The 26717-nt window shown below is 42.8% G+C and overlaps 1 protein-coding gene across 1 annotated transcript in view; it reads left to right on the forward strand.

The window, feature by feature from the left end:
* The first annotated feature begins 2367 nt into the window (after positions 1-2367).
* Positions 2368-26717, forward strand: part of rab2a (RAB2A, member RAS oncogene family) — an 89718-nt gene continuing 65368 nt past the window's right edge. Inside the window, exons 1-2 of the mRNA XM_043689313.2 lie at positions 2368-2509; positions 26073-26144. Of these exons, the coding sequence (XP_043545248.1) occupies positions 2464-2509; positions 26073-26144 (118 nt within the window). The 5' untranslated portion in view covers positions 2368-2463. The remainder of the gene's footprint in view (positions 2510-26072; positions 26145-26717) is intronic.

Genomic DNA, 26717 nt, shown 5'->3' on the forward strand with positions numbered 1-26717 from the left:
TCTGTGTGTGTAGGAGTGTCTGTGTGTGTCTGTGTGTGTGTAGGAGTGTCTGTGTGTGTGTAGGAGTGTCTGTGTGTGTGTAGGAGTGTCTGTGTGTGTAGGAGTGTCTCTGTGTGTAGGAGAGTCTAAGTGTCTGTGTGTGTAGGAGAGTCTGTGAGTGTCTCTGTGTGTAGGAGTGTCTGTGAGTGTCTGTGTGTGTAGGAGTGTCTCTGTGTGTAGGAGTGTCTGTGAGTGTCTCTGTGTGTAGGAGTGTCTCTGTGTGTAGGAGTGTCTGTGTGTGTAGGCGTGTCTCTCTGTGTGTAGGAGTGTCTGTGAGTGTCTGTGTGTGTAGGAGTGTCTCTCTGTGTGTAGGAGTGTCTCTCTGTGTGTAGGAGTGTCTGTGTGTGTAGGAGTGTCTGTGAGTGTCTGTGTGTGTAGGAGTGTCTCTGTGTGTAGGAGAGTCTGTGAGTGTCTGTGTGTGTAGGAGTGTCTCTGTGTGTAGGAGAGTCTGTGATTGTCTCTGTGTGTAGGAGTGTCTGTGAGTGTCTGTGTGTGTAGGAGTGTCTCTCTGTGTGTAGGAGTGTATGTGAGTGTCTGTGTGTGTAGGCGTGTCTGTGTGTGTGTAGGAGTGTCTGTGAGTGTGTGTAGGAGAGTCTGTGAGTGTCTGTGTGTGTAGGAGTGTCTCTGTGTGTAGGAGTGTCTCTGTGTGTAGGAGTGTCTGTGTGTGTAGGAGTGTCTGTGTGTGTGTAGGAGTGTCTGTGAGTGTGTGTAGGAGTGTCTGTGAGTGTCTGTGTGTGTGTAGGTGTGTCTGTGAGTGTCTGTGTGTGTAGGAGTGTCTGTGTGTAGGAGTGTCTGTGAGTGTCTGTGTGTGTGTAGGAGTGTCTGTGTGTGTGTATGAGTGTCTGTGAGTGTGTGTAGGAGTGTCTGTGAGTGTAGAAGTGTCTGTGTGTGTGTAGGAGTGTCTGTGTGTGTCTGTGTGTGTAGGAGTGTCTGTGTGTGTGTAGGAGTGCCTGTGAGTGTGTGTAGGAGTGTCTGTGAGTGTCTGTGTGTGTGTAGGAGTGTCTGTGAGTGTCTGTGTGTGTAGGAGTGTCTGTGTGTGTGTAGGAGTGTCTGTGTGTGTAGGAGTGTCTGTGTGTGTGTAGGAGTGTCTGTGTGTGTGTAGGAGTGTCTGTGTGTGTAGGAGTGTCTGTGTGTGTGTAGGAGTGTCTGTGAGTGTGTGTAGGAGTGTCTGTGTGTGTGTAGGAGTGTCTGTGAGTGTGTGTAGGAGTGTCTGTGAGTGTCTCTGTGTGTGTAGGAGTGTCTGTGAGTGTCTGTGTGTGTAGGAGTGTCTGTGTGTGTGTAGGAGTGTCTGTGTGTGTAGGAGTGTCTGTGTGTGTGTAGGAGTGTCTGTGTGTGTAGGAGTGTCTGTGTGTGTGTAGGAGTGTCTGTGAGTGTGTGTAGGAGTGTCTGTGTGTGTGTAGGAGTGTCTGTGAGTGTGTGTAGGAGTGTCTGTGAGTGTCTCTGTGTGTGTGTAGGAGTGTCTGTGATTGTCTGTGTGTGTAGGAGTGTCTGTGATTGTCTGTGTGTGTGTAGGAGTGTCTGTGAGTGTGTGGAGGAGTATCTGTGAGTTTCTGTTTGTGTCTGTGTGTGTTTATAGTGGTCACCTGTGGTGTGACATGAACCCAAGGTCCCGGTTGAGGCCCTCCCTATGGGTACAGAACATAGCTATCAGCTTCTGCTCGGCCACTTTCCTCTGCTGCCTGTCCCGAAGGAGGATGGTCACCCGAAGGTCCGAGGTCGAATGTCCTGGACCGCTGAAATGTTCTCCAACTGGGAGCGAACACTCCTGACACTCAACATCAATAATTCACAACCACCTGATGAAGCAGCAGCGCTCCAAAAGCTAGTGCTTCCAATTAAACCCGTTGGACTATAACCTGGTACTGTGTGATTTTTAACTGTCTGTGGTGGTAGTTCCAACAGATGCCGCTGGTGCGTAGACTGGCGCTGTCTGTGGAGGTAGTTCCATTAGGTGCCGCTGGTGTGTGGTCTGGCGCTGTCTGTGGAGGTAGTTCCATTAGGTGCCGCTGGTGTGTGGACTGGCGCTGTCTTTGGAGGTAGTTCCATTAGGTGCCGCTGGTGGGTGGACTGGCGCTGTCTGTGGAGGTAATTCCATTAGGTGCCGCTGGAGTGTGGTCTGGCGCTGTCTGTGGCGTTAGTTCCATTAGGTGCCGCTGGTGTGTGGTCTGGCGCTGTCTGTGGAGGTAGTTCCATTAGGTGCCGCTGGTGTGTGGTCTGGCGCTGTCTGTGGCGGTAGTTCCATTAGGTGCCGCTGGTGTGTGGTCTGGCGCTGTCTGTGGCGGTAGTTCCATTAGGTGCCGCTGGTGTGTGGACTGGCGCTGTCTGAGGAGGGTGCAGCTCTCCTAGTTCCGGTGCTGACGTCGGCAGGAGCCTGTTATTGCTGAGGCGGCGGCGGTTCGAGTGCGCAACGGGCACCGGCTCAGGATGGCGTACGCTTACCTCTTCAAGTACATCATTATTGGGGACACAGGTGAGCTCCGAGTGCCGGGCTGCGGGGAAAGCGGCACCGGGAGGCTCCGTCCTCCCGCGGGCCCAGCGCCTGCCACCTCACCCTGGTCCGGCCCAGCGCCTTCAGCAGCCTCCGGGGCTGGGGCAAGCAGCTACCTCCCCCCCCCACCCCCTCCATACCCCGGGGCGGGGGCGGGGGGGGAGCTGGGTCCAGGCAGAGAGGGGCCAGGCCCAGGTCTCGGGGGGCACAGCCGAGTTGTGGCCTTCACTCGAGGCCGAGGCCTCACTGTGCCGCCGGGCTCTCTGTTTAATGTTAGTCCCCTGCCTGGCTCCAGGCCTTCTCTCCTCCCCTGTTCTGGGGGGGGGGGGGGGGGGGGGGGTCACCGCTGTCAACAACCGGCTTCCCCAGGACTTCGGGATGAATAAGGCTCTGACCCCGTTGCAGTCGTTGTAAATAGTTTCATTCCGACTGAAGCCAGAATCAGCGGGACTTCCATCATGGGGAGTGAGCTGGCACTAGGCGGAGAGAGAGGTTCCCTTAGATGGTCTGTGGCTTTTTGGAAGAATAATCCCGTCGCGCCCATTGGGTGATGCTTTTGCTGAATTTTGCAGAACCGGCTTTTTGGGTATGGTTTTGGGGCGTTGTGGGATCTCCAAGGGAGGAACGAAAATTAAATGTGAGGCTGTCTGACAATTTTGGAAGAATTGGTGAGATGGCAGAAAATAAAATGCTGGTAGCATGTAATATGTACGGCACACAGTAAGTGACAGTTCAGTGGTCTGGGTGTTCCACCCTTTGTCAATATAATTTGCTTCATTTTATGTACATCTCATTACCACCTTTTAAAAGTAACATTTAGTAACAATAAAACTGCTTTCTACACAGCACCCACATATAAGGTGGTGTCTCTAACAATGGTTGATTTTATTTTTAAAAAATACTTGTGAATCAGCCCTGATGAATGCTGTGATCTATTTGGATTTTACCTTTCAAAAATCACTCCCTGCTTGTTGCTTATTAGTGCACATGTGTACCTATAGTGGGCATCAAAATGTAATGGTCCTCTGAAAAATGTTTAGATTTCCTAATGACCTGATGTCAGGAGCCTGATACCAACCATGTTAGTGCTCCTTCTGAATTAATGCTGCACAGTTGTAAAATTGACAATTTCTATGGTAAGGACTGTTCTCAAAAGAGTAATGTTTTGCTGCTGTTCATGGCAACAGTTCAGAAAGCTTTGTTTTCTGTGGAAGAGTAATTACATAAAAAATTTTCAATACTTAAGTAAAAAAAAAACAAATTAAAGGCAACTGAAGTATCATGCTGACCATGTTGTAAAAATAAACAGGTAGTTCTATAGAATTGTATGTCAGTTGAGTTACATTGACTGATTGTAATCATTCATAGGATGTGGGTGTCACTGGCAGGACCAGTATTTGTCTATCTCTGGTTGTTCTTGAGAAGGTGGTCAGTTGCTGCCTTGAACTGCTGCAGTCTACTTGCTGTAATTGCAGTCTAATTGCAGTGACAAGGGGAGGAAATTCCAGGAGAATGACCCAGTGATAATGAACAAATGGTGATATATTGTCAGGATAGTGAGTACCTAGGGAAGAACTTGCAGGTGGTGGGGTTCCCATGAGTTGGCTGCCCTTGTTCTTCCAGATGATAATGAGTTTCAAAGGTAGTGTCTAAGGGCCCTGAGTGAAATACCACAGTGTATTTCATAAATGGTGCAAACTGCTGCTAATGAGCATTGTGGTGGATGGAGTGAATATTTTGAGGATGGGGTATCAATTAAGTGGGTTGCTTTGTCCTGGATGTTGTCAAGCTTTGGGTGTTAATGGAACTGCACTTGGAATACTCCACTTTCCTATCATACTCTTGATTCTTGCCATACTGACTGTGGGGGCTGGGCAGTGTGGTTGTCAGAAGCCGATTTACTCACTACAAGATTTTTAGCATATTTCTAGCTCGGACCTAGTGCTTGTGGCTCGTCTAGTTCAGTTTCTGGTCAGTGGTAACTCCAGGTTAAGTGGGCGATTCACTGGTGATGACATTCAAAGTCAAGAAGTGATGATTAGACTCTTCTGTATTGAAGATGGCCATTGCCTTGCATTTATGTGGTGCAAATGTTGTTTGCCACTTGTCAGCCTAATTCTGTATCATGTCTCTAGGTCTTGCTCCATTTGGATGTAGACTGCTTCTGAATAAATTATGTAATCTGGGCTTCTTTATTTTAAGAAACTTTAAACCTTTGTCAAGTCCCCCAAACTCACTTCAAGCCCACAGCTTCAGCCATGAAGAAGAAAATGAGCAGATATATGGGAATACTACCCGTGGCAGTTGCTATCTAAAGCAGCCTCCATCCTAACTTGAAACTATATTGTTCCTTCAGTCCCACTAAGACAAAATCATTGAACTCCCATTTTAGCATTGTATGTGTCCTTCCATGTCAAAGACTGCAACAGTTTGAAATGTCAGCTCACCATCCCCTTCAGGGCAATTGTGGATGGACTATAAATGTTAGTTTAGCCAGTGACACCCATGTCCTGTGAGCTAATAACAGATTTAACAAATCCAAAAATGGCAGGTGGAGTAACCGAGAGCTCTGATGTAATTGTGTGTGGCATGGGTTTAACAATCGGTGCTCAGTCACCTGTTTAGCTGAAAGGATTGAAGAAATGTTGTGCGAAGTCTCTACAAGAACCACCATAAATCAATTGGTTTTGATTGGCAAACAAATCAGGAAATGACATGCCAAATTACAAATTGAGTGCTCTTAATCCTTCTAATAAGTGATGTCAAGGACCAGTCAACTGAAAATGCCTGTGGAAAGTTAAGCTGGACAAGGTGGGGTAGAATTAGACTTGAACAAGTGAGGCTATTGCAGTGCTGAAGAAAGGGTTTCTCCTTCCTAGCATGTTAATGTGGAGAATGTGAAGTAGGAACAAACATTTCATTTTCAAGTACTTTGGGCAGTTGAAGTAGCTTTAATTATTTGATCTCGCAAGTGACTTCAGAAATGTAATTCAAAAGATTTTGACTCTGGAACATGAAATATCAAAGTTCCATAGCATCAATTCAACGTTTCAGCTCTCACTTTCTTATCCTGTCAGTTTTGTTCAGAAATTATTTTTCCAGGACAGTGATGCCGTGATTGAGTTAATGTATTTCTAATCATTGGAGTGGTTATCATTCATGCACTTGGCTATCTCTCTTTTGGGTGTTAATTCAGTAGTTACTACTTCTGTCTGTGTCCTACTGAAATGCCCTGTTAGCCTGTTACAGAGCCCTTATAACATCAAACTATTATCCTGAAAACTTCCTGCAAATTAATTTTGAGTAGAGTTGTGTGTTGCTGGAAAAGCACAGCAGGTCAGGCAGCATCTGAAGAGCAAGAAAATCTGATTTTTCTGCTCGGATGCTGCCTGACCTGCTGTGCTATTCCAGCAACACGCTCTGAACTCTGATCTCCAGCGTCTGCAGACCTCAGTCTCGTAATTTTGAGTACAACATATCTTGAATATTGACTTCAAGCAGGTTTGGCCAGAAAGTGGGCACTATTTAATGAGACACTTTTCTTGTTCATGTAATGCCAGAGGAGCCAGCTCAAGTGTCGAGATTGACAAGAGTATGGTATGGAATAAAGTTGAGCACAGGCTCAATATTGTACCTGCTGTGGTGATCATGGAGGTCTGTCTTTTACCTTTAACCTCTTCTGTAGCGTCATTAATCCTTTTGTTATGCATCAATTGTCTCTCTCATGGTGATATCGATGGTGCTGTCTGGATAATGATTCCTTACCCAATCCAAATATTTGTTTTTATTTGAAAATGTTTTCCAGCAAATGACAACTGCTGACAATTGTACCACAACTGTGATGCTTATGAAGTTGTATGGGCAAATTACACATTTGAAGAATCATAAATCTGCATAAGCACCCTGCTTCTCTTTCTGCGGTATAGTTACTGAAAATACACCAAATTTGATAATTTGCAACAGGACTGCCTCAACAAGGTTTTAATGGAAGCTGATTGTGTTTGCCAGTGTTGAATTATATTTTACTGTGAAAGCGTAGACTGTTTACGAATCACTACACCTGTTCCATTATTTCACAAAAGGTTACAAGCTTTAGAAGTAATTTTTGGCAATTGTTTGGTATTTTTGGTGTCCGTTCTGCCTTGTGGGTCAGAGTCTTCACCCAACTTGGAAGCTCAAATACTCAAACCCATCCTAGAGACTTGAGCACATTATCAAACTTGATTCTTCAGTGCGGTACTGAGGGAATGCAATCTTTCAGTTGTGATATTAAACCCAGGCCCTGTATGTGCACAAGTTGGTTGTTGTATCTTCCAACATTACAGCAATCACAGCATTTTTAAAAGCACATTCCTTTGGGATATCTTCCAGATGGCCTCCTTTGCTTTGACTCTTAATTTGTAATATTTGGCTTAACATGGAAATAAGTAGGACTGAATTCAAAACTTTGTTTAGAGCTCTTGGCCAAGAATAAAAATGGTAGGTGTGACTTATTGTATTTACATTGCCGAGAGCAACAAGGAAATCTTGTTAATCACTTGAAGAATTAAAACCTTTTTATTTTGTTCTTTCCTCCTCTAATTAGTGTCTGACTGAGCAGTCCATATCAAGTGAGATTCTATTGCTTTGTATTGGCTGCTTTCTATTGGTTTGATATTGTAATGTGTTGGTGCAATTTGTGAACCAATCTTGTTGAGAATAAGAAATTGTAATAATGCTAAAATGCTTAGATGTACGGAGTATAATAATTAATTTGTGTGGGATTCAAGAATGAGTTCTTTCAATTAATTAAAATCAAAGTTTTCCCAAAAATTTGTGATAAGTGGAGCTTCGAGGTTGCCATGTATCTTGGTTTGCTTTATAAAATGTCCAAAAAAAGTGAACAAGTGAAAATTTAATTTTTCAACTTGTTCATGGTCTGACCTTGCATGATAACGGCAATGAGAAGCATTGGGGAAAGATTGCACGAAGCAGTTCTGGAGAAACAAAATGGTTGCTTTCTGCTTTGCCTTGTCTTTTTGGACATGTCTACTGTGTTTGACAACATTGCTGACATGTTTTCATGCTGCCGTACAAAATTCCAGTGCATCTCTACAGTTTTGTGCTCTCGGCTTAAGAAATCTGCCTGAGGAGTGGGCATTGATGGGACTCAGCAGGCATCACAGTGATTATCTCCCTTTTCTTCTGTTGGTACATTTTTGTCCACTTTATTGATATAAACCTTAAATGCTTCAGCTCAACAAGATGGTTTTGTTTGCTTTGTATTGCATGGCTAGTATCTTGACATGCAACATAATGTCACTTGCCTATCACAACAAGTGTCAACTTCTTTGGTACTGTCCATGTCTCAGACCATTGTCGTGGAATATTCTTTGCATCTTGAAACATTTAATGAAGGAAAGGAATGATATGAGAAAAGCTGACCACTTTCTGGTGTCATCCACATTAAATATGTAGTTTTTGCATACTCGTTCAAGATGTAGATGTAGCTACCATTGCTACAGCCCTGTCTGTCATCTTGTGCTCTAGCGCTGTCTAACGCAACTCTTGTTGGCACAGTCACATAACGAGCATCCACAAGTTCAGCTAATCCAGAATTGCGAGTCAGAAGCTTCAGCTTGTGGGCCCACTGGTATTTGATTCCTTCTGTCAGTCAAGTGGCTGACAATTTCACCAGTTCCTGGCTATTTGAATTTGAATAACTGCTATTTCCCTTTGGATAATATAGAAATCCTAACCAGCTTTGAGGGAATTTTCAACTGAGTTTCAGTGGCAGACAGAAAAGCTGAATATTGTGGGTCCAAGCTCTACTTCAAAGAATTCAACAATAATCCAAAATGACATTTATTACTACTGCATTTTCTAAACAATTTCAGACTAAAATTGTCCATCCATCTTCTGTCATGGGAATAACTTCAATTGTGTTTTTCTGCCTTGATGGTTTCTCCTCTTGAGCATCGCAAAAGCAGATTGTCTGTAACTTGTTTCACGATTGATTGTGCAGCCTTTCTGTGTAAATTGATCACTGCCTTTCCCTGTTAGAACAGTGACTACACTTGAGTATTCAAAGTACTATAAAACACATGACTTCATGAAGGGTTTGGGAATTTTCTTTTGTGTAGTATTTATTGCAGTTCTTTGAAAAGGGGGGGGGGGGGTAGCTGAGAATGCAATACGTAGATGCAGGTAGTAGGTCAGGTGGGGTGAATGTAGTGATAGGAAAGGGAGGCGGTGCCATGTTGGAGGCTTGGGACTGGGATAAGGTGGAGGAGGGGTAAATGAGGAAACTGTTGAAATCCACATTGATCCAGTGTGTTTGTAGGGTCCCAAGGTGGAGTATGAGGCGTTCTTCCTCCTGGCATTGAGTGATGACAGTTTGGCAATGGAGGAGGCCCAGGACCTTCATGTCCTTGGTGGAGGGGGGAGTTGAAGTGTTCAGCCACGGGGCAGTGGGGTTGGTTGGTGCGGGTGTCCCAGAGATATTCTCTGAAACAATCCACAAGTAGGCGTCCAGTCTCCCCGATGTAGAGGAAACCACATCAGGTGCAACGGATGCAGTAGATGACATTACAGGTACAGGTAAATTTCTGTTGGCTGCGTAAGGATCCTTTTGGGACCTTGGACAGAGGTGAGGGGAGTGGTGTGGGCACAAGTTTTGCACTTTCTGTGGGTGTCAGAGGAAGATGCTGGGAGTGTGGTGCGGGCTGGTGGAGGGTGTGAACTTGACAAGGGAGTTGCAGAGGGAATGGTGTCTCAGGAAGGCTGATAGAGGTAGGAAGGGAAATATACTTCTGTTTTTAGGTTGCGGAGGATGTGATGTTGTGAAGGTTGGTAGGATGGAAGGTGGGAGGGTCTCTTTGTTGTATTGGGTGGGGTTCAAAGGCGGTGCTGTGAGAAGTGGAAGAAATATGCTGGAGGGCACTCAACTGTGTGGGAAGAGAAATTGCGATCTTGGAGGCCATCTGGTATTTTCTATAATGGAGTTGGTCAGCCTGGGAACAGATGAAGCAGAGGAATTGGGAAAAATGGATGGCATTTTTACAGGAGCTAGGGTAGTAGGAGGTGTAGTCTGGGTAGCTGAGGTAGTTGGTGAGCTTGTAGTAGATATCCGTGGTTAGTCGGTTGCCGGTGATGGAGTGGTCCAGGAAGGGGAGGGGAATTTGTTTAATTTGTCATGTGAAAGAATTCAATTTTAGTAAGACAAAACTAAAGCTGAAAATAATCAAAGTTTGAACCATTATGTAATATGATACTGCAGTTTTTTCAGTTTCTAGGAGATATGGTGAATCTTGGTGATTGTTTAAATAATTGAATACTTCAAGCTAGCTCACTTTAAAGAAAGGCTAATGTATACTCAGCAACAATTAACTGGACACCTTATTTATTGACTTCTACAGCGTCATCTTCATGTCTTGTGGCCCAACTGAGGAAGAATACAACTAGGTAACCATAGACTAAAGTGGAAGAGTTGGGTAATAGTTGGCTATTTCACTTTTATTATTGTATATCCGTTGAGAGAAAAGTGGTTTTGATATGGCATCAACCATGTGGGTTCTTTTAATCTCTAGGACAAATATTCATCATTAATTCATTTTTGTGCTGCCTGAACTTTAGCGTGTCAGTTTTTACAACATGGAGCAAGACTCTACAGCTCATTGTACCTGTGCCAGTTTGTCAAATTTCTATCTGTCGCAATCTCATTTTCCAGCAATAATAGTCTTCTGTATACCATGGTGTTTTAAGTGTTCACTTAAATAGTTCTTGAGGGTTCCTGCCTCTGCCCCCTCTTTTTCAGACAGTTTCAGATACACAACCTTTTGGGTGAATTTTCTTTCCCTGATTCCCTGTCAACCTTCTGTCTCTTAACTCAATGGCACAGTTTTAAAGATATTTGTCCCTCCACTAAAGGGCTTGTTTTTTTTTCCTGTCTACACTGTCTATGCTTCTCAGAACTTTGTATATCTCATTTCAGGTCACCCCTTAGCATGTTCTAAGAAAAACAACCCCATACATCTAATCCCTCTTCATAGCTGAATCTCTCCAACCTTGGTTCTAGTGCAATCACATCCTTCGATAGTAAGAAACCAGAACTGCTGCAGTACTCCAGCTGTGCCCTAATGAACTATATATATATCTCCACAACCTCCAAGCTCTTGAATTTAATGCAGCCCTTGGATACTTCTCACCACTTCAAAGCTTACTAAACCATTAATATATCCTCCCTCTCCATGCTAGTTTGTTCAAGTGTATCACAATTCCCTTGATTCCTAGGCCTATATCCCATTTGTGAATGCAGATGTAAAGTACTCATTTAAAGCCTCAGCTATACTACGATAGGTCATACTCTTTCCCTAATTATTCTCTTACCCTTAAAATGCAAATAAGTGCCTTTGGATGTTTCCTACTGTTACTTGTCATACTTTATCTTAAGTGACCACCTGCACTCTTTTCCTCTACCGTATCTCCTGTTTTGAATCTCCCATAAGCTTCCCTTTTTTCCTTATCCAATCCTTAACCATCCATGGTTCTCTGCACTTAGTCCTATCTTCATCTTTATGGGAACACGTTAGTCCTGCATTCTCACTGTTGACCCTTAAATATCTCCCACTGCTTTGGTATGGATTTTCTTGTAGGGAATTGCTCCTGGTCTGTTTTGGTCAGGTCCTGTCTTATTGAAATCGGCCTTCCCTCAATTCAGAACCTTTTTATTTCTGGTATGCTATTGTCCTTATCTACAACTATCTTAAATCTTGCTGAGTTATGGTCAGTGTCACTGAAATACTGCCCCCACAGCTGCACCTACTAATTGCCCAGCTTCATTTCTGAAAATGAGCTCTGTCTCCTGACATTTTGTACTGGCTTAAAAAGCCCTCCTGGAGACATAAAGAATTCTCCCCTCTCTAAGCCTTTCGTGCTTTGGCCCATTTAAAAGTGAAAAAGTTTTTTTTTAAAAAACCCTACCATGATCAATTATTATTTTTACATTTGAGTTTTGCAGACATCTATCTTTTTAAAGCAGTGTGGACCTCGCATTAGAGACTTTTTCTGAAGTTCAGTCTTTTGGAGGACTGGGTGTGGCTGGAAAGGGAAGAGCATTAATGAGTTTGTTCTCTGATTTGTGCACTTGTTAAGCAGCAACAGGCTGTAACTGATTTGTGGTAAGCATTCTTGGTGATCTGTCATTAAAATGTCAGCTTTAATCCTAAATTTGAAAGGATGATATATTTTTAAACTGGATATCGAAAGGTGCATGGCATGAAAATTGCACATACCCACCATCAAATCTTGTTCAAAATATTTGATCTGTCTGGGACTTGGACATTTTGGCACAGAGGTATCCCTGTGCCAATTATGCCCAATAAAAATCTACTGGATTTCTGTCCCCCTCTGCATATTAGATTACATTGATTTAATTTGCCCCATTATCGATTGGCTTGAATGGTTCTTAGTCACCCAAGGAACTGCCTTGCCAGTGGGGATATGCATTTTCCCTGTGACAGTGAGATGAATCCATTCAACATATGTAGTCATGACACATGGTAAAAGTTACAGCATTTAAAATTCCATTACCCAAAATTTACTAAAGTGTAGCCAATGATTATTACTGTACTGAATTCCTACTTACAGTGCAATTAGAATACAATAATGAAATTTGGATTATACTAATAAGATGTTTAATTTTTAATTCAGACATTTTATTGGAGCGTTTAATGCCAACTGATTTCAAAGTAACATTTCTAATTAGTGTGCAGTATGGGTTAGAATCTTAAATAATTAGAAGGGTGTGCCTGATGCCTATAGGATGCTCCTTGGCCAGGCTGCATCAACTGCACCTGTATTCTCATTTATGCATCTGCTCAAGGGGGAGATGATGTACTGTTGAGTCGCTGTTTATTTTATCACTGCAGCTACATAGAGGGGACTGCAACAGCTAATTTAGAGAAGTGGCGTTTTGCAAATGTGCTCACTGAAAGCTCAAAGACCTGCAAGAACAAAATGTAAACAGAAGTAGTAAACCGTCCAGCCCTTTGAGCCTGCTTTGGCATTCATTCTGTCTGATCTTAGCCTCTGCTCCACTTACCTGACTATTTTACATAAATCTTTACTCCATGATAGGGCAAGAATCTGTCTATTAATCACAGTCTTAAAAGGGGATTTTCTTCTTGCAAAAGTGTGCCCTCCAGTGCTTGATTCTTACTGTAGGGGAAACACGCACAAACTCAAATAGGCCAATGTGCTGACCCTGTGCCAGCTGATTGACTTAACCTCAGGTGAAGATTCAGGCTCATTTTTAAGCTGAAGGTTTCTTCCCCTCGGCAAACTGGGTAGCAAATTACAGACCCCACCACTGAGTGCAAAAGCTTTTCCTAATGTTCCTCTAATTCTTCGACAAAACTTCAATCTGTAGCCCTCAGGAATTGCAAGAGGAAATCTGTCTATTCTATCCAAGCCCTCATTATTTTACAGACCTGGATTTAAGTTCAGCCTCCTCCATTCTAAGGAAATCAACCCTAGCTTGTGTGATCTTTTCTTACACCTACACTTTTCAAATCCTGATGTAATTCTTGTCAACCTCCTCTACGCTCTGTGCAGCAAGTGTCCTTTCTAGTGACCAGAACTTAACCTGAATCTCCATCTGCAATCTAACCAATATCTTGTACAGTTCCAGCATTTATTCACTGCTTTTATATTCAGTACCTTCCTCAAACTTTCAATATCTACCTTGACGAACCACTAATCCTGGAGTTAGAGGACCAATTACATCATAGAACATCTCAGATGGCTGTCTCCCTCAATGACCACAATTTTCCCTCCCACATGGCCAATGATCTGTCCAGCGCATTTCCTTCACTTCCCACACCTCCTGTCCTTGAACCCCACCCCTCCACTCACAGCAAGGACCCCCCCCCGGGCCTCACCCTCCACCCACCAACCTCTGGATACATTACATCTTCCACCACCTATAAACAGACTCCACCACAAGGGATATATTTCCTCCTCACCCCTATCTGCATTTCGTTGAAACCATTCCCTTCACAATTCCCTTGTTAGGTCCATGCCCCCCACCAACCCACCATCCAATTCTGGCACCTTCCCCTGCCACTACAAGAAGTGCAAAACCTGCACCTACACCTCTCCCCACTTACCTCCATCTTTCCATATCCAACAGAAATTTACCTGCCCTTCCACACGTCGTTTGTGTCTGCTCCTGATGTGGACTCCTCTACATTGGGGAAACAGGGCACCGACTTGTGGAACATCTCCGAGAACATTTCCAGGACACATGCACTAAACAACCCCACCACATGGTGGCTGAACCCTTTTTAACTCTTTCCTCCTCCTCTCCCCCCCCCCCCCCCCCCCCCCCCCCCACACCCCACCCCACCCCACCCCACCCACCACCGCCACCAGGGACATGCAAGTCCTGGGGCTCCTCGACTTGCAAACCCCAACCACATGACTCCTGGCGGAAGCACACCACCTCTTTCTCCTTCGGACCTTCCGACCACATGGGGTCAATGTGGATTTCACCAGTTTCCTTATTCTCTCCCCTCTCTTCTCCCTCTCTCTTCTCTCCCCCTCCCCTCTCTCTCCCCACCCCCCCAACCCAACCTTATCCCAGATCCAACCCTAGGACATTTGTTGGGCCACTGTTGGTATACTTCATGCAATTCTGGTCTCCTTCTTATCGTAAAGATGTTGTGAAAGAGGTATATAGCCTCTCCCTATAGCTCAAATCTTCCAACCCTGGCAACTTCCTTGTCAATCTTGTCTGAACCCTTTCAAGTTTCACAACGTCCTTCTGATAGGAGGGAGACCAGAATTGCAAGCAATATTCCAAAAGTGGCCTAACCAATGTCTGTACAGAAGCTACATTACCTCCCAACTCCTGTCCTCTATACTCTTTCCAAAAGAGGAAAGCATACCAAACACCTCTCCCCGGCTCATGGGCCCGTCTGATCAAGATCCCATTGTACTCTGGAGGTAACCCTCTTCACTGTCGACTACAACTCCAATTTTGGTGTCATCTGCAAACTTATTAACTATACTATGTTTGAAGACTCATCCGCTGAGGTTGAAGCAGGAAAGGAGAGGTCACCCTGTTGAGAGCTTTCTATAGGCCTCCGAATAGTTGCAGAGATGTAGAGGAAAGGATAGCAAAGGTGATTCCCAATGGAAGCAAGAGTAACCGGGTGGTTGCTTTGGGGGACTTGAACTATTGTATTCCAGTTAAAGTAGTTTAGATGGGTCAGTTTTTGTTCAATGTGTGCAGGAGGGTTTTCTGACAGCGTGTAGACAGGCCAACAAGGGGTGATACCATATTGGATTTGGTACTGGGGAATGAACCTGGCCAGGTGTTAGATTTGGTGATTGTGACCATAATTTGGTTGTGTTTATAATAGCAACAGGCAGGGATAGGTATATACTGCACGGAAAGAGGTATAACTGGGGGGAAGGCAATTATGATGTGATTAAGCAAGGTTTAGGATGCATAGAATGGGGAAGGAAACTGCAGGGGACGGTCACTCTTGAAAAATGTGGAGCTTATTCAAGGAACAGTGTTATGGGGAAAAAATCGTCAACCTCTGAATCAGAGTCAGGGTTCAATGACCGTTTATTGTACAAGAAATACCGGAGTTCCAGGGAGAGAGAGACTGACAGCAGAGTGGTCAGCTGTGATTCCTCTCTCAACCCGGAGCACATGTCAAGATACTTTTGTACATTCTGTGATATAATAGGTCAGTGAGGTTATTGTTTCTGTAATTGTTTGTTTGTTTGTTGTAAACATTGCAGAATCGTTGATAGTTTTGATGCAGTCATTGTCAATTCCAGTGCAGCCTTTGACAATGACTGCACTGGAATTAAGTTTCAGCGGAGACACTGTCAGTTTCAATGTCTGTGTGAAAGTCCTTTGCTGTAGTAATGGGCGCTATTCGCTCTTCCTGAGAGGATGATTACTGCAGCCCTGGCTATTATCACTTTGTATTGAGTCCATATCAAACTGTTAGCATTTTTATCAAGGGTGTTGGCTGGACCCAGACACTTTGAGCAGTGTACGCTACTCGTATTCTTTCCCCCACCTGCCTTAAACTAATCAACTAGGCTGAGAGTGCATTGTGCTGGCATTCTGGTGGTCCCAGGCAGTGTCTGTTTGCTCTGCTGTCTGTCTCCATATTGTGATCTGCTGGCCATCTTGTGTGTCAAGTGACCAACTTATGATTCAGTAGCCATCTTGTGTGTCTATGTACCTAGTGTTAGCCTGCCCCATGCCATCTCCCACTTCAACAGCTGCGACCGATCCTTGATAAGTATATGCCTATCAGGCAGGGAGGAGTTGTCAAGAGAGGGAGCCATGGTTTACTAAAGAAGTTGAAGTGCTTCTCAAGAGGAAGGCTTATGTGAGGATAAGGCGTGAAGGCTCAGTTAGGGGGCTTGAGTGTTATATCAGCCACAAAAGATCCAGAGAGGGCTAAGAGGAGTCCGGAGGGGGCATGAGAAGTTGTTGGATAGGGTCAAGGAAAACCCAAAGGCTTTCTATAAGTATGTCAGAAATAAAAGAATGACTAGAGTAAGATTAGGGCCAATCAAAGATAGTGGCAAGTTGTGGGTGGAATCTGAGGACATGGGGGAAGTGCTTAATGAATAGTTTTCATCAGGATTCACATTGGAAAAAGATAACATTAGTGATAATACAGAGACACTGGCTGCAAGATTACATGGGAGTGAGGTTGACAAAGAGGAGTTTTTGCTGAAAATGTGTCGCTGGAAAAGCGCAGCAGGTCGGGCAGCATCCAAGGAACAGGAGAATCGACGTTTCGGGCATAAGCCCTTCTTCAGGAATGAGGAAAGTTCCTGAAGAAGGGCTTATGCCCGAAACGTCGATTCTCCTGTTCCTTGGATGCTGCCTGACTTGCTGCGCTTTTCCAGCAACACATTTTCAGCTGACCTCCAGCATCTGCAGCCCTCACTTTCTCATCCAAAGAGGAGTTTTTATCTATTTTCAGATCTTCCAAAATTGCTAAGACCCCTGGGCCGGATGGGATTTATCCTTGGATTCACGGGAAGCCAGGGAGGAGATTGCAGAGCCTTTGGCTTTGATCTTTATTCCTGTAGACAATGACAAGATAGTGCCAGAAGATTGGAGGATAGCAAATGTTGTTCCCTTGTTGAAGGGGAGTCAGGATAACCCTGGTAATTATAGGCCAGTGAGCCTTAATTTGGTTGTGGGTAATGTGTTGGAAAAGGTTATAAGAGAGGATTTATAATCATCTGGAAAAGAATTTGATTAGTGGCAGTGAACACGGTTTTGAGAAGGGTAGGTCATGCCTGACTAACCTTATTGACTTCTTCGAGAAGGTGACCAAACAGGTAGATAAGGAAAAGTGGTTGATGTGGTGTATATGGATTTCAGTAAGGCGCTTGATAAGGTTCCCCACGGTAGGCTATTGCACAAAATTGGAGTTTTGGGATTGAAGGTGATTTAACTGTTTGGATCAGAAATTGGCTAGCTGAAAAAAGACGGAGGGTGATGGTTGATGGGAAATGTTCATCCTGGAGCTCGGTTACCAGTGGTGTGCCGCAAGGATCTGTTTTGAGGCCACTGCTGTTTGTCATTTTTATAAATGATCTGGATGTGGGCTTAGAAGGGTGGGTTAATAAATTTTTGGATAACACTTAAGGTAAGGCAAAACTGTGGATAGTGCAGAAGGATGTTGCGGGTTACAGAGGGACATAGATAAGATGCAGAGCTGGACGGAGAGGTGGCAAATGGAGTTTAATGTGGAAAAGTGTGCGGTAGTTCACTTCAGAAGAAATAACGGGAATGCACAGTGTTCATGGTAAAATTCTTGGCAATGTAAATGAACAGATTTGTATCCAGGTGCATAAATCCCTGAAAGTTACCACCCAGGTTGATAGGGTTGTTCAAAAGGCATATGGTGTGTTGGTGGTTATTGGTAGGGGGGTTGAGTTTGAGCCATGAGGTCATGCTTCAGCTGTATAAGGCCAGAAGACTGGAACTGCACCTGGAGTATTACGTACAGTTCTGGTCACCGCATTCTAGGAAGGATGTTGATCCTTTTAAGGGTTCAGAGGAGATTTACTAGGATGTTGCCTGGTATGGAAGGGAAGTCTGAGGGAACTGAGGCTGTTTTTGTTATAGAGAAGAAGGTTGAGAGGTGACTTAATCGAGATGTATAAGATAATCAGAGGGATAGATAGGGTGGACAGTGAGAGCCTTTTTCCTCGGATGGTGAAGGCTAACACGAGGGGACATTAGCTTTAAATTGAGAGGTGATAGATATAGGACAGATTTTGGGGATAGTTTCTTTACTCAGTAATAGGGGTGTGGAACAGCCTGCCTCCAACCGTAGTAGACTTGCTGGCGTTAAGGGCATTTAAACAGGCATTGGACATATGGATAATAATGAAACGATGTAGGTTAGATGAGCATTAAATTAGTTTCACAAATCAGCACAACATTGAGGGCCGAAGAGCGTGTGCTGCGCTGTGATGTTCTATGTTCTCTGGTTGGTCTTGCACCTGATTTTCTATGATGGCAAATTTGGCATCAATGCACTCAGACCCTTCATTCAAGTCATCAATATAAATTGTGGTTGAAGCCCCAACACTGATCACAATAGCCCTTTACAAATTATAGTCCTCAAGCCATGTTAATATACCCAAAATCTACCTCCATTGTTTTTCTTTTATGCAGGAGACTATTGAATGCCTCTTGGGCATCCAGGTCTACAATTCGTGTTTGCTATTTACTCTGCTCGTTATATCCTCAAAATTGCTTTAACGTTGTTTCCCTTTCTCAACACCATATAATTCTGTCTGTTTATTTTGTAATTTTCTAAATGTCTTAAGATTTTGGAAAAATCTGCTACTGCTTTTCAAATCGGTTCCAGTACTTTCCTGATGAAATGTATTCTGTGAATCACCCTCCCTTGATATATTTTCAGTTTTTAATCACAGGGATTATTTCATCACTGGACATTTGGAGGTTGCAACCAAATGCATCCATATTTCTGAGACCACCTTTTTAATGAGTTTAAGCACTCAGCCTTTCGCTACAATAGTCTGCCGAGTACTTTTTCTCCCACTTGTCCTTGATTTTCTGTTCTTGGGGTGATTTGTTTTGACAGAGGAGCAAGGTATTTGTTCACTGTTATTTCCTTTCTTCCCATCTCTGCTTCGAAGGAACTCCTGTTAACTTCAGTTGTACTGATTTATTTGCAGAAGGTTTTACTGTCTTTTTATGTTTATTGCTAGTTCAAGCTTGTGTATCATCAAATTCCTTTGTCACCAATGGTTCATCTCACTCTTAAAGTGTGTTTCTATGTGAAAAATATTTTTAACTAAATATCTTGTTTGGCACAATTTTTAAGTACATTTTAATCCCATTCAGTTAAATTAACCAACTGTTGTTTTTACCTTTGCAATGACATTGTGCTTTACATTTTTAGACACTTTTCAGATCCACATTTCGCATCCTTAAATCTAGTACAAAGTTTGGCTAAAGCTGCGTGCACTGAGATCATTAATCCTATTTCACTATGCACCACCAGGTCTAAAATTGGCTATTCACTGGTTTGCAAAATTTACTGTTTGAAGAAATGTTGTTTCCTTAATGTATTCTGAGCTCGTCCTCAAGTCTACCTTTGCCACTTAGATATGTTCAGGTATGTGAAGGTGAAATCACCATGATCAATGCAGGACTGTATCGGTATCACCAGAGCTTGTGTAAAATGTTACTTTTAATGTGCAGAGATAGGAAATGATAGTTAATGTACAGCACACTGTACCAAATTTATTGCTATGTACGATTGTAACCAAATCTATTTTTCTATTAACTTAGGAATGCTGCAGACATTGCACCTATAAACCTAACAGTTATGAAATTTGATTCTTAAGTCAGTAACTGAAGATTTTTCCAGTTTGTTGCTTATCCTATTTCTCTCAATATGAGGATTGGTGTTTCTCTTGTCATAACCAAGGTGTGCAAAACATTTAAATCTGTTCTCATTGTTCAAAATGCAGTGTCCCACATCATCTTCTCTTCTAAACTTAAAGTTGACCATGAATAAAATTAAGCACTAATATGAAGTTATGTAACATGTAGTTTCGTGCCATCTGGTTTAGCATTTAAATGTGGTGTTAACCATATTTCATAAAGCGATCCTGTCTTTCTGCCAGAAGTCAGATAATTACACTTATAGATTCAGCTGGTTTGGAATGAGGCTGCTTATAGCAAGAAGAAATTCAGTCCTTTAGAAATTAAGTTAATATTTCCAGTAGTAAGCAGTACTAACTGGCAGTGGCTTACGTGGATGTGTGATTTACCCTTCCAACCTTTAAAATACCTGGCCAAATGAGAGCCAGTGAAGCTGAAATTGGTGACAATTAATTTTCTAAAGTTATCTCACTAAAATGCAGTAGATGCATTGGTCCTGCAAACCTCATTTTAGATCTGTATCTAGTATGGAAGCATGATTCAATAATTTGGAATTGCCATCATGAAGTTTTGAACTGTATAGAAGTCTGAAATTCAGGTGATGTCTTGAAGCAGCCATTCTCAGCAGGGAGACGTGAGGGTATCCAGAGCAATTGTGCTGAATGAGGCTACCAAGAGACATCCCTGCAGTGCCATCAAAGTGCAACAGAGTGTCTTGCTCTCTCTCTAAGGAGCTGTTCTACCTAGCCCGTTTGTAGGAACAACCCTCAACTGCAATGCACCTGCTGAATCGGACTGTTATCAACCCCATCACTTAGGATAAAGACCCTTCAAGCAAACTAAATCTGCAGCAATAGAAGTTCAGCTAATTTTTGGTTTATACGTAACTCATATCCTTTGTTTAAATCTGTTTTAGCCTTCGCTTCATAATTTTTCTATCTGCACAACTATTGTTAAATTACTTAGGAAACTTGTCCATAAATGGCATACCAACAGCACATGGAATGTAACAGTTCAAGGAGGCAGCTCATTCCCACCTCAAGGGCAACTAGGGACGGGCAATAAATGTTGGCACAGCCAGTGACTCCCATATGTTGGGAGTGATTTTAAAAATAAAAACAAACCTTTTGATCTTGTACTTGGATATTTTTGAACTGAAAACATTCAGAAGATAAGAGGGTAGCAAACGAGTATATACAAATTCTTAGTTCCGAGAGCACTCTGAAGATAACCCTGGTGTGTGGTCATGATAGTAACTACCTCTGTCTAATCAGAATCCTACTGCAGTTCACTAATTCACCTGAAAAGCAGGTGGTTGTATTTTGTGCTGGGTGCACAAAGCTGCAGTACTAGCTATTCCCAATGATTGAAATGTCAGAAATCCCAGATTTGCTCCCAATATAAAGGTCAGCTCATCAGATTCAGTCAGCCAAGCAAGAGGAAAATACAGTCTACTGTCAAATCTGCAACGCCCTTGCAAGTAAACTGAGGAATGTCCAAAATGACTGTGAATCACAGCTGCAGCAAAATCTTGACTGTTAGGATGCTGGCAAAAAACCTCAAGTTTTCAAATCTGTGTAGGCCAGCATGTTGAGTTGAAACCAACCTGAAGAGTTGCAATAGCTAAGCATTATACACTGTCAAGTCAATCTTGGAGTGCAGGTCAGTGTATTTTGAAAGCCTGTGTACTTTATTACTGGAAAAATGTATGGAAATGCTATCCACTGCATCTAATAACGATCTGTCAAGAAAGCTGACAGCCACTCTGGAAGAACCTGGATCCACATCAGTGAAGTGAAAAGTAACAAGAGCCCCAAAGTTGATGGAATTCCATCTCTAAAGTCTTGAAGTATGGTGACCCTACCCTACAGGCCAGCTCCATGATTTTTTGTAACAACTTGCGAGGAGTAGGGAAGGATTCCACATGATCTTTGCGATTAGCATTACCTTGGACACAAGTTGGATTGCTGCAATGACCTTGGTATCACCCTCCTTTATATTTATGGAAAGATATTGACTACAGTATGTCTGAATTGGCTTGTGGAGACCATTGGCTCCCTGGGAAGTGAGAATTTATTTTGAGTAAAGGCACATCACAGACATAGTGCTGGGACACTCTTTAACCCTCCATGTTTTTCACTGATTTGTCATAGATCTTTACCTCATTTTTGTAGCCATCACCATAACATTTGACACTGAGCAAAGATGAACTTGGGAGAAGTCTCGCATAATGTTTGGTCACTAGGTTTATGACTTGAAGTTTTCTGAACATCAGGAGGGACAAGTCAAACGCAACATTGGAGAATCAGAAACTCAAGTGGCCAATGGTGTGAAGTAATGATATGTATAGGCCCTGACCTTTAATGGCCATCAGTATGATCTCGGAGGGAATTTACAAATGCTTCCAGACTGGAAGTTTTTTCGTCTTTTAGTATCTTCAGACTTTTTCACACGGAAAAACTAATCAGTGAGCATTTCACCTGAGTTATGCACTGCTAGCTCACAGTCTGAAAACATTTTTGAGGCACAGGTCTTTTTATTAAATGCATTTTTAAAATCAAAACCTGCACTTCAAGATGAATATAGACCACAAAATAATGCCATTAGTACTGTGCTGAATGTTGTCCAACAGTTGACCTATTTGGTGTGTCATTTCTTTGCTGCCATCGACAAAAAGTGGACAAACGTTTGAAAGCAAGCAGCCAATTTGGCAGACTGTGTGTGAAGTAACCTGAGCCTTGCAGTGCACGTCAGTCTCGGGGCAAACCTATCGTCCACCCGACTATTTTCTGTCCTGCACAGAATCATGGATTCTGTAGAGCTGCCACAGATGTCTTCTAGAGTGCTTCCAATAGCACTACTCCTGCAGCATTCTCAAGATTTGGTAGGACTGCATCACAAGCATTCAAGTCATGGAAACAGCTGACAGTATATTTCCAAGCCAAGATAGTGAGGGGAACTTGCATAGGGTGTTGTTCCCGTGTATCTCAATCCTTGCCCTTCCAAATGGAAATGGTCATGGGTTTGTAAAGTGCTGCCTGAGGTTCTTTGAATTTCTGCAGTGCAGCTTGTGGAGGGTTCAAAAAAGATTTACAAGGATGATGCCAGGGTTGGAGGGTTTGAGGTAGAGGGGAGTGGATGAGCTTCCTCTGGCAGTTCATTCCATATACGCACCACCCTCTGCGTGAAAACGTTGCCCCTTGGGTCCCTTTTTAAATCTCCCCACCCACCCTAAATCTATGTCCACTAGTTCTGGACTCTCCACCCCAGGGAAAAGGCCTTGTCCATTTACCCTATCTATGTCCCTCAGATTTTATAAACCTCTATAAGATCACCCCTCCGCCTGTGACACTCCAGGGAAAACAGCCCCAGCCTATTTAGCCTCTCCCTATAGCATCCTCCAAACCTGGCAACATCCTTTTAAACCTTTTTATGCATAGAAACCAGAAGCACCATTCAGGCCTTTGAGCTTGCTTTACTATTCAATATGTCATGGCTAATCATCAAACTTAATTCACTCCTCCTTTCTCCTCCAAACTTGATTTCTTCTGCTCTTAAGATCTAATCTAACTCCTTGAAAGCATTTAACACTTTGGCCTCAATTACCTCCCAAGGCAGAGAATTTGATGAGCTCACCATTCTCTGAAAGCTTTCTTCATCTCGGTTCTAAATGGCCCACCAAATAGCCTTAAACTCTGACCCTGATTCTGGTCTCCCCAGTCATCAGGAACATCCTGTGTTTATTCTTTCTAGTCCTGTTAGATTTCATAGGTTACTATGAGATCATTCCTCATTCTTCTAAACTCAAGTGAATATAGACCTGATTGACCAGGCTCTCTGTCATCCAGGAGACAGACTAGTAAGCTTTTATTATACTCCCTCGTTCAATAGGGAGACCAAAGCTGTGTACAGTACCTCTTACGTTGTCTCACTAAGACCCTGTACAATTGCAGCAAGACATCTCTGCTGTATTTGAATCCACCTTCACTGCTTTTTGCGCTTACGGTATCCTAGAATTCCCACAGTACAGAAGCAGGCTGTTTGACCCACTAAGTCCACACTGACCCTTATGGATCCCATATGATCTAACCTTAGTCATGAATCTACCATGTGGAACCTTGTCGAAAGCCTTGCTGAAGTCCATGCGGGCAATGTCTACCGCTCTGCTTTCATCCATCATCTTGGTCACCCTTTCAAATAAAAACTGAATCAAGTTTGTGCAGAACAGTTTCCCATGCAGCCTATCCTTAATCAGTCCTTGCCTTTCTGAATACATGTAGATTCTCAGAATTTTTTCCATCACTGATGTAAGGCTCACTGGTCTACAGTTTCCAGGCTTCTTGCAGCCTGCCTTAAATAATGGCACCACATTAGTCACCAACCAGTTTTCCAGCTCCTCACCTGTGGTGGTTGTTGATGATTATAGACCTTGCAATTTTTTCCCTAGTTTTCCAGAATGTCTTTGGGCATTTATCTATCTATTATGCATTTTAAGACCTCCAGCACTACTTCTGTCATATGGACTGTTTTCAAGACATGAAGACATTATTTCCCAGAGTTGCCTATCTTTCATTTCTTTCTTCAGAGCAAATACTGACAAATGTTTAGGATTTTATCTGTCTCCTATGGCTCCATGCATAGATGACTTTCCTGAACTTTTAAGGAGCCCTATTTTCTCCCTAGTTACTCTCTTGTCCTTGATGTACTTATAGAATCTGTTTGGATTTTTCTGAACTTTATTTGCCAAAGCTATCTCATGTCCCCTTTTTTTGCCCTCCAGATTTCCCTTTTAAGTAAACTCCCAATGTTCTGATCCAAGCTGTCTGTACCTGACGCTTGGCTCCTTTTTCTTGAGCAGAGCCTCAATATCTCTAGTCTTCCAATGTTCCCTACTCTGGCCAGCCATGCCTTTTCTCACTAACCGGGACATGCTGGCCCTGAACTCTCGTTATGTTTTTTTTTTGAAAGCCTCCCATTTGTCAAATGTCCCTTTACCTGAGAACAGCCTCCCACAACCAACTTTTGAAAGTTCCTAATACCGTCAGTTAGTGTTGCCCCAATTTAGAATAGAGTCATACTGAATCGAATCGGACCCTTCAGTCCAACTCGTCCATCCCAAAGTAAATTAGTTCTGTAAGCTATTCCACTTGCCTGTGTTTGCCCCATATCCCTCCAAACCTTTTCCTTTTTGAGTACTTATCCAAATGTCTTAAATGCTGAAACTGTACCTGCAATCAACACCATCTCTGGCAGTTCATTTCACACACTAGCCTCTCAGTATTTTTTAAAAAAAAACAAGTTGGCCTTTGTCCTTTTTTAAAACTTGCTCCTCCCACCTTAAAACTATGCCCCTTTAGTTTCAAACTCCCACCCTAAGGAACTTTAACTTGTCAACTAGACCTATGCTTTTCCATAATTACTTGTAAATTTTTAAGCCAAATAAAAGCATAGGCTAGAATTTTGAGGGGAGTTATGAGTGTCATGCAAATTACCCACCTTGTGGGAGTAATCAAAATAGTCAAACAGATGATTTAGTGGTGGGTTAGCAAAGAAAAGCTTGTTGTGAGGAATGCATGCTTCATAAATTATGAATCTCCAAGTTGTTCTGACTTGTACCACTCCACTTTCTCTTTCTTTCTCTCTCTTGCTTTCAGCCTCCATTTTTAACATGTATTTCAGCGTTTTTAAAACTTAACTTCCTGGTTCAACATGCCAGCCCATTCTTCAATCTGATTTGTTCCAAGTTGAAGCATGTGTGCCCTCCATGGAGGGAAGCTGTAGAGAGCTTACCACCATTTGGATGTCTTATTCATGCTAGCTTGCTTTGTAAAATCCCAAAGTGAGAGCCTGTGAGCAAGTGATATCCACACAGCTAAATCCAGCATTCCAACAGCAATTTATGAAAAGATCAATAATGTTCAGTAGAGATATTCTGAGGAGGCATGTCAGCATTTCGGCTTTGTGCTTAGACCAATTACGAGTGAAATACGGAATACTGGAACGTGAAGGGGGATGGAGTAGAGAAAATACAAAGTACAAATTAGAAAGCATTTGAAATTGGAATTGCTGCAGTCAGATTGGTGAAGATGAGGCCAAATGTGTTTTTCCTTATTGCTGGTTTCTTAAACCCCAGCCACAGACTGTCTAGCAACCTTTAGAGCTCAGTCACCTGAGGAGTGGTTCTACCAAGCCATTCTTAATGATGGACTTTGGATGGGGATCTGAAGTATGTTTTGTGCCATTACCACCTGCCTGTCTTCCTTTCTCAAAGGTGCTACTCAATATGGAGGAGACTTTATTTGTCAGCTAAGTACTTGGTAACAACAGAGTCTCCTTGCCCATGTTTTGACCTGATGCTGCCATAAAGCTAACTGGCGTCCACAGCCAATGTTGAGAACTTGGCTAGACCTTACCAACTAGTAATATTTGTAAATGTACAGTTTGTGGCTGGGTTTGTCTGATCTGCTTTGAATATGTAATCCATTGTGTTTATTTTCTGTGAAATAGTGTTACTGTGGTACAGTTTGCCCTTGCATTTCTTTATCAGAGTGTACAGAATTTAACACTAGGAATTTTTGTTTGCAGGTGTGGGCAAGTCATGTTTATTACTACAGTTTACAGACAAGCGATTTCAACCTGTACATGATCTTACCATTGGTGAGTACATAGTATACTCTATCTCTTTGGCTGTCGTCTTGCCTCTCCCGATAGAAATTTCATTTAAAAATAGTTTACCATATACATCTGCAGAAAGATTAAACCTCAGTAACACTGTGAAGCAGTTAAATGACATCCTGCTAGATTGTGAGAATGCCCTTGGTGTCTCTGCAGTAATTCATTGCACCCCCCAGTATACACCCCTATATTCCGCTCAAGCAAAATACTGGATTCAGAAAATTTAAATTAGAAATGGGAAATGCTCATGTGGTCAGGTAGCATCTGTCAATGGAGGAATGGGTAATGTTTTAAGTTAGAGGTGTAACAGATTTGATGCAGGTAAAGGGACTAGGAAGGAATAATATGTATGATTTTGTCAGGAGTATTTTACAGTGGAAAACACAGTAAAGTAGTGAAATCTTTTCCCCTGTTGCCACAATGCATTGCCATTTTGAATAATTTTAAGAATAAGAAAAATAGAGATATAGCTTAACAAGAGTCCATTAGACCTGAGCCAGCTCATCAGTGATGCTTGTCACCATTTCCCCTCTACTGGCTTGTCACCATTTACAC

The sequence above is a fragment of the Chiloscyllium plagiosum genome, unplaced genomic scaffold, assembly GCF_037043375.1.
Source record: "Chiloscyllium plagiosum isolate Xiang-an unplaced genomic scaffold, Cpla_swu_hap1 HiC_scaffold_4, whole genome shotgun sequence".
In the NCBI taxonomy this organism is placed as follows: domain Eukaryota; kingdom Metazoa; phylum Chordata; class Chondrichthyes; order Orectolobiformes; family Hemiscylliidae; genus Chiloscyllium; species Chiloscyllium plagiosum.